Source organism: Equus asinus, chromosome 20 (genome assembly GCF_041296235.1).
Source record: "Equus asinus isolate D_3611 breed Donkey chromosome 20, EquAss-T2T_v2, whole genome shotgun sequence".
Taxonomy (NCBI): Eukaryota; Metazoa; Chordata; class Mammalia; order Perissodactyla; family Equidae; genus Equus; species Equus asinus.
Genome location: NC_091809.1, coordinates 70,214,918 through 70,227,743, shown reverse-complemented (window position 1 = coordinate 70,227,743; position 12,826 = coordinate 70,214,918). Strand labels below are relative to the sequence as shown.

The 12,826-nt window shown below is 36.5% G+C and overlaps 1 protein-coding gene across 2 annotated transcripts in view; it reads left to right on the top strand.

The window, feature by feature from the left end:
• The window catches only part of NAALAD2 (N-acetylated alpha-linked acidic dipeptidase 2), a 55,608-nt gene extending 43,698 nt beyond the window's left edge, over window positions 1-11,910 (top strand). For both annotated transcript variants that reach the window (XM_044752785.2, XM_044752786.2), the window contains one exon: window positions 11,314-11,910. In XM_044752785.2, coding sequence (XP_044608720.1) covers window positions 11,314-11,503 — 190 coding nt within the window. In that variant the 3' untranslated portion in view covers window positions 11,504-11,910. The remainder of the gene's footprint in view (window positions 1-11,313) is intronic.
• The last annotated feature ends 916 nt before the right edge of the window (window positions 11,911-12,826 follow it).

The window sequence follows — 12,826 nt, the reverse complement described above, 5'->3', positions numbered from 1 at the left end:
GCACAAACTTGGCAGGCCAGAAAGGAGTGGCATGATATATTCAAAGTGCTCAAAGAAGAAAACCTTCCAACCAAGAATGATCTGTCCAGCAAAGTTATCATTCAGAATCGAAGGGGAAAGTTTTCTAGACAAACAAAAGCTGAAGGAGTTCATCATCACTAAAGTAGCCTTACAGGAAATGTTAAAAGGAGTTCTTTAAGATGAAAAGAAAGGGCACTAATTAGTAACAAGAAAATATATGAAAGTATAAACCTCACTGGTAAAGGTAAATATATACTAGAGGTAGAGGATTAATATAAAGCTAGTATGAAGGTTAAAATACAAAAGTAGTAAAATAACTACAATTGTAGTAATTAAGAGATACACAGGATAAAAAGAAGTAAAATGTGACATCAAAAACATAAAATGTGGGGAGAGAAGAGTAAAAATGTAGAGCTTTAGGATGTGTTCAAATTTAAGTTGTTATCAAACTAAAATAGACTGTTATAGATACAAGTTGTTATATGTAAGCATCGTGGTAACCACAAAGCAAAAACCTATAGTAGATACACAAAAGGTAATGAGAAAGGAATCTAGATACCATTAAGGAAAGTCATCAAACCACAAAGGAAGAAACCAAGAGAAGAAAGGAACAAAGAGGAACCACAAAACAGCCAGGAAACAATGAACAAAATGGCAATAAGTACATACTTATCAATAATTACTTTAAATGTAAATGGACAAGTTTTCCAATCAAAAGACATAGAATGGCTGAATGGATAAAAAAAAAACAAGACCCATCTACATGCCACCTATAAGAGATTCACTTCAGATGTAAGGACAGACAGAAAGTGAGTGGATCAAAAGTGAAAGGATGGAAAAAGACTTTCCATGCAAATGAAACCAAAAGAAAGTGAGGGTAGGGGCTGGCCCCATGGCCAAGTGGTTACGTTCACGTGCTCCACTTCTGTTGCCCAGGGTTTCACTGGTTTAAATCCTGGATGTGGACATGGCACGGCTTATCAGGCCATGCTGAGGCAGCATCCCACATACCACAACTAGAAGGACCCACAACTAAAAATACACAACTGTGTACTGGGGGGCTTTGGAGGGAAAAAGGAAAAATAAAATAAAAAGAAAGTGAGGGTAGCTATACTTGTATCAAACAAGATACTTTAAAGAAAACGTTGTAGTAAGAGACAAAAAAGGGTGTTACACAATGGTAAAGGGGTCAATCCAAGAAAAGGATACAACATTTGTAAATATTTATGAACTTATCTAGGAGCAACTAAATATGTAAAGCAAGTATTAACAGACCTAAAGGGAGAAACAGATAGTAATACAGTAATAGTAGAGGTCAAGTCAAGAAAGAAACACCAGCCTTAAACAACATGTTAGACCAAATGGACTTAAAAGACATATACAGAACATTCCACCCAAAAGCAGAACACACATTCTTCTCAAGTTCACATGGAATATTCTCCAGGGTAGATCATATGTTATGCCACAAAACAAGTCTCAACAAATTTAAGAAGATTGAAATCATATCAAGCATCTTTTCTGACCACAGTGGTTTGAAACTAGAAATAAATTACAAGGAGAAAACTGGAAAATTCACAAATATGTGGAGATTAAACAACATGCTACTGAACAACCGATGAATCAAAAGAGAAATAAAAAAATATCTTGACAGAGACAAAAATGGAAATACAACATGCCAAAATTTATGGAAAGAGGCAAAAGCAGTTCTAAGAGGAAAGTTCATAGTGATAAATACCTACCTCAAGAAACAAGAAAAATTTCAAATAAACAACCTAGCATTGCACCCCAAGGAACTAGAAAAAGAAGAAAAAATGAAGTCCAAAGTTAGTAGAAGGAAGCAAATAAAGACAAGAGTGGAAATAAATAGAGACTAAAAACACAACAGAAAAGATCAATGAAACTAAGAAATAGTTCTTTGAAAACATAAACAAAATTGACAGACCTTTAGCTAGACTCACCAAGACAAAAAGAGGGCTAAAATAAATAAAACCAGAAGTGAAAGAGGTAACGTTACAACTGAAACCAAAGAAATACAAAGATCATAAGAAACTACTATGAAAAATTATAAGCCAACAAATTGGACTACCTAGAAGATATGGATGAATTCCCAGAAACATACAACCTTTCAGGACTGAATCATAAATAGAAAATCTGAATAGACCAACTACCAGTAAGGAGATTGAATCAGTACTAAAAACCATCCCAAGAAACAAAAGTCCAAGACTAGACAGCTTCACTGGTGAATTCTACCAGACATTCAAAGAAGAATTAACACCAGTCCTTGTCAAACTCATCCAAAAAGCTAAAGAGAAGGGAACACTTCAAAACTCATTTTATGAGGCCAGCATTACCCTGATACCAAAACCAGATAAGGATAACACAAAAAAAGAAAATTACAGGCCTGTATCCCTGATGAATATGGATGCAAAGATCCTCCATAAAATATTAGCAAACCAAATTCAACAATACATTAAAAGGATCATATACCATGACCAAGAGGGATTCATTCCAGGGATGCAAGGATGGTTCAACATCCACAAATAAATCAATGTGATACACCACCTTAACAAAATGAAGAAGTGACATCAGCATCATGGTGGTGTGACTCATTCCCTTTATCTATTCCCTCTAAGTTACAACCAATGGAACATCCATAGACCAACACAGGATCCTTTACTCCACACAACAAAATGCCTGAGAGATCCACACATCTGTACATCTGAAGGAGGGTAGACTGTCCCTTGTGGAGATAGCAGAACCAGGGGGTGGTGGCAGCTGCTCCTGGGATGAGAGGCTCCAAAAACACGTCAGGTGCACACAACCAGAGGCTCTAGGAACTGTGGCAGCACCCACATCACCCTGGCAGTGGTGGCTGTATCTAAGACAGTGCTACCCCCAGCAGTGGTGATGGCACCCTCGACCTGAGGTTCCAGGAACTGTGCTGGCTTCTGAGACCAGAGGCTTCAGAAACCAAGGTAGCACCTACAGTCAGAGGCTCCAGGAACTGCAGTGGCACTTGCGAACCAGCACTCCCTACCCAGTAGCAACAATGCCTTTGACCCTGGCACTCCCAGCAGTGGAGGTCACGTTTTATTTTTTTTATTATTTTTTATTCTTCTTCCCAAACCCCTCAGTACATAGTTATATATTCTAGTTGTAGGTCCTCTGGCTCTGCTATGTGGGACACCACCCCAGCATGGCTTGATGAGTGGTGCCAGGTCCACACCCAGGATCCACCAGTGAAACCCTGGGCCACCAAAGTGGAGCATGTGAACTTAACCAGTCAGCCACAGGTCTAGCCCTTGGCAGCTGCATTTTAGATCTTGGTGTCCACAGCGGCAGTGGCCACAAACTGAAGCTCCAGGAACTGTGGCAGCATCAGCAACTGGAGGCTCCAGGAACCCCAATGGCACCCACAACCTAAAGACCCTCTGCCCGGCAGGGGTGCTGATGACCTCAGCTTGCCTGGCTGCAGTGGCAACACCTGAGAACCTGATGCCCTCAGCAGTGGTGGTGCCAGCACCCCCAGAAAACCCAGTAGCAGCAGTGGTGGCTCCTGCCATCCTGGACCCCCAAGTCACAGCAGGAGCCACAACCCCAGTGTCTCCACCCACAGGGGCAGCACCTACAAACCAGACAACCTCTGAGGCAGAGGTTCCCATGACCTAGCTTCCACCCTCTCCTTCCCCCTCCCCTTGCTGTGGTGGTGGAGCCCGCAACCCTGGAAGCAGCAAGATACCAGCAATCTCAGTGGCACAAGCAGTGGCAACAAGGGTAGTGAAAACACCTCTGGCAGAGGCAGTAGAGTATGGAAAGAGCTGTCTTTAAAATATAACCAGAGGCAGCTCAGAATCAAAGTAAACAAAGCCTTACCAAAATAAGAAAGGTGTTCACTACTAAAAATGCACCAGTGAAGGAAAACTCATCAAGCAACATTAAAAATTATGGTTACATAGTATCACAAAAAGAAGATGACGATTCTCCAGAAACCAAACTTGAAGTCATGGAAGATTGCAATTTAACTCATAGAGAATTCAAAATAGCATTCATAAAGAAATTCAATGAGCTACAAGAAAACTCAGAAAGTTCAGTGAACTCAGGAATAAAATTCATTATTAGAAGTATTTACTGAAGATATTGAAACTCTAAAAAAGAAAGAAACAGAAATTCTGGAGCTGCAGGACTCAATAAATCAGATGAAGAATACACTAGAAAGCATTGGAAATAGAGCAGACCATATGGAAAAGAGAATTAGCAACCTCAAATGTGGAAGAGGAGAGACAACTAACATGTTTTAAAATTAAGAAGCTCTACAAGAAATATGTGACAAATATATTACAAAAAGCAACATAAGGCTAATGGGTATCTCAGAAGGAGAATACAGGGAGAAGAGAGTGGAGAGCTTAGTTAACAAAATGATAGCTGAGAACTACCCAATCTTTGAGAAGTACCTGGATATACAATTACATGAAGCTAACAGAACATTTAATTATCTCAACACAAAAAGACCTTCTCCAAGATATATTTTATTGAAACTGTCAGAAGTCAATGACAAAGAATTTTAAATAGAGCCAAGGAAAAAAAGACAGTAACCTTCAAAGGAACTCCCATTAGGCTATTAGCAGAATTCTCAGCAGAAATTCTGCAGACCAGGAGAGGGTGGAATAACATATTCAAAATATTGAAAGATAAATACTGCTGGCCAAGAATACTCTATCCAGCAAAGTTATCCTCCAGACATGAAAAAGAAATAAAGGCTTTCCCAGACAAAAGCTGAGGGAGTTCACTACCCACTAGACTTGCCTTATAAGAAATGTTGAAAGGAGCTCTTCTACCAGAAATGAAAGTGAAAAAGTACACACAACTTTGAGTAAAGTAATAAGTAAACAGAACCAGAAAATTGCAAAGCTATTGCAGAATAGGGTGTTAAACACTTAATTGTAGCATAAAGGTTAAAGGGAAAAAACTAATTAAAAATAACTAAAGCTACTTCAATATGGTAATGAGCTCACAACATAAAAAGGGATAATGTGGACAACAAAAACATAAAAGGGGAAGAGGAAAAGGATGAACCCTGTATAGGAAAATGAAAATAAGATACTATCAGCAGAAAAAAGACAATTTTATCTGTGAGATATTGTAAACAAACTGCATCGTAACCGTAAAACAAAAATCTAGAGTGGACACACAAAACAAAAAAAAAATGAGAAAAACATCATAGAAAATGACTAAAAAAAAAGGCATATAGAAACACAAGGGAAAAGAAGCAATGGAGATATAGAGCAACCAGAAAACAAGATAAAATGGCAGTAGTAAGTCCTTATATATCAATAAAAACCTTAAATGTAATTGGATTGAACTCACTAATCAAAAGACACAGAGTAGCTAGATGGATTAAAAAACAAGACCAAACAATATGCTGCCTTCAGGAGACTCATCTGAGCTCAAAGCCAAACATAGGCTCAAAGTGAAGGGATGAAAGATGATAATCCAAGCAAATGGCAACCAAAAGAAAGTGGGTATAGCCATACTTACATCAGACTAAATAGATTTCAAGCCAAATAAGGCAACAAGAGACAAAGATAGACATTATATAATGATAAAGGTGACAACCCATCAAGAAGGCATGACATTTATTAATATATATGCACCCAACATAGGAGCACCAAAATATATAAAGCAACTGCTAACAGACCTAAAGGGAGAAATTGACAGCAATACAACAAAAAGTAAGGGACTTTAACACCCTACTTACGTTGATGGATAGATCATCCAGACAGAGAGTCAACAACGAAAAATTGGCCTTGAATAACACATTAGACCAGATAGACTTAATAGATATATACAGAACATTCCATCCAAAAGCAGAGTACACATTCTTCTCAAGTACACATGGAACATTCTCAAGGATAGACTATACATTGGGAAACAAAACAAGTCTCAATAAATTTAATAATGAAATCATATAAAGTATCTTTTCTGATCAAAATGGTATAAAACTAGGAATCAACTAAAGAAGACTGGAAATCACAAATATGTGGAGATTAAACAACATGCTACTGAAGAGCTATTGGATCAATGAAGAAACCAAAGGAGAAATAAAAAAATACATGGAGATAAATAAAAATGAAAATACGACATACCAAAATCTTTGGGATACAACAAAAGTTGTACTAAGAGGGAAGTTTATAGCAAAATAGGTCTACCTCAAGAAACAAAAAATTCTCAAACAGTCTAACCTTACACAAAAAAGAACTAGAAAAGAACAAGTGAACTCAAAGAAAGTTGAAGGAAGGAAATAGAAACCACAGAGGAAATAAACAGAAACTAAGGAGACAGTAGAAAAGATCAATAAAACTAAGACCTTGTTCCTTGAAAAAATAAACAAAATTGAAAACCTTTAGCTAAACTCACTAAGAAAAAGAGAAGCCTCAAATAAATAAAATCAGAAATGAAAGAGCAGAAGTTACAGTGGATACCCTAGAAATACAAAGGATCACAAGAGACTAATACAAACAGCTATACACCAACAAATTAGAAAATCTAAAAGAAATGGATAAATTTTTAGAATCAAACAACCTTCCCAGACTAAACCATGAAAAAATAGAAAATATTTTAGACCAATCTTTCCAAAAGAGATTGAAACAGTAATCAAAACTTCCTAACAAACGAAAGTCCAGGACCAGGCAACTTCCCTGGTGAATTCTACGAAACTTCAAAGAAGATTTAACATTTATCCTTCTCAGACTGTTCCAAAACACTGAAAAGGAAAGAACACTTCTTCCTAATTCATTGTAAGACCAACATCACCTTGATACCAAAACCAGATAAAGATAACACAAAAAAAGAAAATTACAGGTCAATATCTCTGATCAACTTAGATGCAAAAATCCTCAACAAAACATTAGCAAACTAAATACAACAATACATTAAAAAGGATCGTAACACCATGACAAGTGGGCTTTATTTCAGGGATGCAAGGATAGTTCAACATCTGCAAGTCAATCAACATGATACAGCACAGTAACAAATTAAAGGATAAAAATCATATGATCATCTCAATAGATGCAGAAAAAGCATCTGACAAGATTAAGCATCCATTTATGATAAAAAAAACTCTTGAAAAATGGGTACAGAAGAGAAGTACATCAACATAATAAAGGCCATCTATGATAAACCTACATCTAAATCATACTCAATGGTGAGAAACTGAGAGCTTTTCCTCTAAGATCAGGAAGAAGACAAGGATGCCCACTCTCACCACTTTTACTCAACATACTGCAAGTCCCAGCCAGAGCAGTGAGGCAAGAAAAAGAAAGAAAAGGGATCCAAGTTGAAAAGGAAGAGTAAAACTGTCACTATTTGTGGACTCCATGATTTTATATAGAGAGAACCCTAAAGACTCCACCAAAAACTATTAAAAATAATAAACGACTATAGTAAAGTGGCAGAATACACAATCAATATAGAAAAATCTGTTGCATTTCTATATGCCAACAACAAACTATCAGAAAGAAAAATTAAGAAAACAATCCCATTTACAATTTAAAAAGTAAAATAAAATACCTACTAATAAATTTAACCAAGGATGTGAAATACTTGTATGCTGAAAACTAAGACATTGCTGAAAGAAATTGAAGTAGACACAAAGAAATGGAAATATATTCCATGCTCACGGATTGGAAGAATTACATTGTTAAAATGTCCATATTATCTAAAACAATCTAAGATTCAGTGCAATCCCTATCAAAATCCTACTGGCATTTTTCACAGAAATAGAACAAGAAAATCCTAAAATTTATATGGAACCACAAAAGATTCTGAAAGAGCCAAAGCAATTCTGAGAAAAAAGAACAAAGCAGAAGGTATCACACTCCCTGATTTCAAACTACACTACAAAGCTATAGTAACCAAAATAGTATGGTATTGGCAGAAAAACAGACACACAGATAAATGGAACAGAATTGAGGGCCCAGAAATAAACCCCCATACATATAGACAATTAATTTATGACAAAGGAGCCAAGAGTATACAATGGAGAAAGTAGTCTATTCAATAAATGGTGTTGGGAAAACTGGACAGCCACGTGCAAAAGAGTGACACTAGACCACTACTTTAACACCATACACAAAAATGAACTCAAAATGAATTAAAGATTAAGTGTGGGGCTGGTCCAGTGGTATAGTTGTTAAGTTTGTGTGCTCTGCTTCAGTGGCTCAGGGTTCACAGGTTCCGATCCCAGGCGTGGACCTAGCACCACTCATGAAGCCACACTGTGGCAGCATCCCACGTAAAATAGGATTGGCACAGACGTTAGCTCAGTGACAATCTTCCTCAAGCAAAAAGGGGAAGATTGGCAACAGATGTTAGCTCAGGGCCAGTCTTCCTCAGCAAAAAGAGGAGGTTCAGCAGCAGATGTTGGCTCAGGACTTATCTTCCTCAAAAAAAAACCCCAAATACACTTTTTGTAACTATGTAAGGTGACCAGTGTTAACTAGACTTATTGTGGTGATCATTTGGCAATATATACAAATATCAAATCATTATGTTGTATACCTGAAATTTATATAATGTTATATGTCAATTATACATCAATAAAAAATTTTAAAAAGCCAGATAATACTGCTGTGTTTCAGTCTGCAGTGGTATGGAAATAAGTTTTCCCTTCCTGATTATAAGGATTACTTTTTAACTGAATATATGTTACACACTTCCACTTTCCCCAGTAACTCTAAAAAGAAATGTAGCTATAATATTAATACCAGCTACCTAGAATTTTTCATTTTTTAAATAATTTATTTCAAAACTTTTTTTCCTCATCTGGCAATGTAGATCAGGTTAAAAACAGCTTGTGAATCTTTTTAAAATGTATTTTCTTTATGGAGGTAACATTGGTTTATAATGTTATATAAATTTTAAGTGTACATCATATTTCGATTTCTGTGTAGACTATAGCATGTTCACCACCCAAAGATTAATTACCATCTGTCACTGTACACAGATGCCCTATCACCTCTTTCACCCTCCCTCCTCCCCGCTTCCCGTCTGTTAACCACCAGTCTAATCTCTATGTATTCATTTGTTGTTATCTTCTACTTATGAGTGAAATCAAACAGTATTTGACTTTCTCTGATTTATTTCCCTTAGCACAATACCTCAAGGTCTATCCATGTTGTCACAAATGGCAAGATTTCATCCTTTTTATAAAGCTGAGTAGAATTGCATTGTGTATATACACCACATCTTTATTTATTCAGCCACTGATCGCACTTAGGTTGTTTCCAAATCTTGGCTATTGTGAATAATGTTGCCGTGAACACAGAGGTGCAAATATCTTTACACATTCATGTTTTCGTGTTCTTTGGATAAATACCCAGAAGTCGAATAGCTGGATCATGTGGTAGTTTTATTCCTAATCTTTTGAGGAATCTCCATACTGTTTTCCATAGTGGCTGCAGCAGTTTGCACTCCCACCAGCAGTGGATGAGGGTTCCCTTCTCTCCACACCCTCTCCAACACTTGTTATTTCTTGTCTTGTTAATTACAGCCCTTCTGACAGGTGTGAGGTGATAGCTCATTGTAGTTTTGATTTGCACTTCCCTAATAATTATTGATATTGAACATCCTGTTTCTTGTGCCTTTGTAGATCTTTTAAAACCTGAGATTAAAAAGTTTCAGTATACATACTGGATCAATGCCATTTTTAAGTTATGTTATTTCATAAACTTCAAAAAAGGATAGTAGATTACCAGATTTCTAGTGGAATAAAATTTTTTTACCACTTAGAATTGATAAATATTGGATAAAAATATCAGAGTAATCCAATGTGTACATATATGTATTATATAGGTGTATATATTATATGTATTTATTATAACTTCATAGTGTGATTAATAATGAAAGAATCAGTAAAAATTGCACATATTTTAAAATGTTTTTACTGTGAATATATTTAAAACATCTTAAAATTCAGAAGTGTAAATGTTCACTGCAGAATAAAAAGCATGAGTTACATTAATCTCTGAAAACTTGAGTTGTGGGTAATACACTGAAACTATCACAAGAAAGGCAAATATCCTTCATTGAGCATATTTTAGACATTCTAATACTCTTGTCATTTTTTTTCTTTAAGGAAGTTCCTTAAACTTAATGGCTCTATGTGGCAGGCAAAATAATGATCTCCCAAAGATGCCCATTCCCTAATACCCAGAGCCTGTGAATATGATAGGTTACATGGCAAAGAAGAATTAAGGTTGCAGATAGAATTCAGGTTTGTAGTCAACCGACCTTATGAAAGGGAAGTTTTCCTGGGTTATCCAGGTAGGCCCAATGATGTGATCAGAGGGGTCTTTTATAGTGGGAGTGAGAGGCAGAACAGAAAGGTAGAGTGATGCCGTGTGAAGGGGCCTCACTCTGACCTGCTGTTGCTGGTTTTGCAGATGGAGAAATGAGGGAGGCCTCTAGAAGATAGAAAACAGCAGGCAAATGGATTCTCCCCTAGAGCCTCCAGAAAAGCATGTGGCCCTGCTGACACCTTGATTTTAGCCTAGTGAGACCCATATCAGATGCTAACTGACAGTACTATAAGATAACAAAATCGTGGAATACAAGTTTCTTTCATTATTGTTTTTTAAGGTCTGAAGAATATTGGGAACAGCTGTCATTGTTGAATCTCTCAAAAAAGGCAACACAAAAATAAAAGTTTTTTTCAGTCTCCTCTCTCATTAAATATGTCCATAAAGCATACATGTTATCACTGTTTGTGGGCATGTCCAGGCAGTTAGACAAACCTACTTTCTTCCAACTATATGGGTTAGCAACATATGATTCATGAGACATGTCCTAGCAAATGCATACTGTCAGCTCCTTTCTTTGCTTAAAATTATACCATTACATAAGTATCTCAAGTCAATTATACAGTCATGTGCCACATAACGACATTTCAGTCAATGGCAGACCAAATATATGACGGTGGTCCTATAAGATTAGTAACATATAGCCTAGATGTGTAGCAGGCTATGCCATCTAGGTTTGTGTAAGTATACTCTGTGATGTTCACACGACAACAAAATCACCCAAGAATGCATTTCTTAGAATGTATCCCTGTCATTAAGTGACTCATGACTGTACGTGTCTTTATTTAGGAGTAACAAAAGTGAATGCCAGAGGAGACACAGAATACTCACTAAGACGTAGTCTATCAAAAGGGAGTGACTAAAGAAAAAGCATCTAAAATGTCATATATGTATACTCTTTAGCTCAACCTGCCTTCTTTATGTTTTTTTCTGTTAGGCACATCATCTTTGCTCCAAGTAGCCACAACAAATATGCTGGAGAATCATTTCCTGGGATATACGATGCTATGTTTGATATTGAAAATAAAGCAGACCCTCGTTCCGCCTGGACAGAAGTAAAGAAACACATTTCTGTTGCAGCCTTTACAATTCAAGCAGCAGCAGGGACTCTGAAAGAAGTGTTATAATAAGGTCTCAGCCAAGTGACTAGCCATTAAAAACTGTTACTGAAAGTCTGAGGATAAAATCCATCTTTCTTTCTAATAACTCATGAAGCCAGAGTCTTCTAAAATCTTGCTTTTCATGTCATGTTTATTTTAGACTTCCACCTTGTTCATCTGCAAAGAGTTTTTTGCCTCTTTAAAAATTCATAACTTCATCAGCAAAGTGTTAATGTAATAAAACAAAACAAAAAACTCCGGTCATGTGGCAGAAAGAGAGAAAGTAACTAAAAATTCCCTAAAATAAAATATGGCAAGGAACTTGAACTTTCAGACATTGCTGGTAGGAATGTAAAACCGTAAAACCACTCTGGAAAACAGTTTGGCGGTTTCTTATGAAGTTAAATAAATATAGTTACTTTATGACTCCAAAATTCCACTTGTAGGTATTTACTAAAGAAAAGCAAAAACATAATCACAAGAAGACTCTTACATGCATGTTCATAGCAGTTTAAAAAGGAAACAACCTAAATGTCCATCAACAGATGAGTGGATAAATTGTGGTATGCTCACAATGGAATATGGCTCAGCAATGAAAATGAGATAGCTGCCAATACATGTAATATTATTGGCAGACATTGTTGAGGGAAAGAAGCCAGACACAAGAGAATACTTCGTATATGATTCTATTTATATGAAGAAGAGGCAAAACTAATCTATGGTGTTCGAAATTAGATGGGTGATTGCCTGAGGCAAGTAAGGAGAGGGAGGAGATTGGCTGCAAAGAGGCATAGGGAAACTTTCTGGGATGATGGGCATTTTCTGTATCTTGATCTGGGTGATGGTTACACAGGCATATACATTTGTTAAACCTCCTAAAACTGTAAACTTAAAATGTGTGAAAATTTTACCTCAATAAATTCGATTATCAAAAAAACAGTCTGGCAGGGAAACTGGAATAACACACTTTCTCTTATGAGATCACTGTGGAGTGCCAAATGGTAAGGAAAAAAGTGAATAATATCCATATTCTTGATAACTTCAATTCTACTGAATAATACATAAGTCTGATAGGTAAAGAAAATACTTGCCACAAATCTTCATACTCTGACTCCTATAAAGAAAAACGGAAATCAGCGTTGGCAAACTTTTATGCAGAGCCTAATGACTCAGAATTATGGGTAAGCTGTGATGAAAACTTCAACAAGCTTGATTCTTCAGTTACTTTGCCTTTTAAAAAGAGTTGAGAATCAAAAATTGAAAGACCTTTTATAGGCAGGCACACTAACTACAATAAGGATTGACAACTCAAAGTCTGACTGTAAGGAGAAACTACCCCTGCTAGCCTTG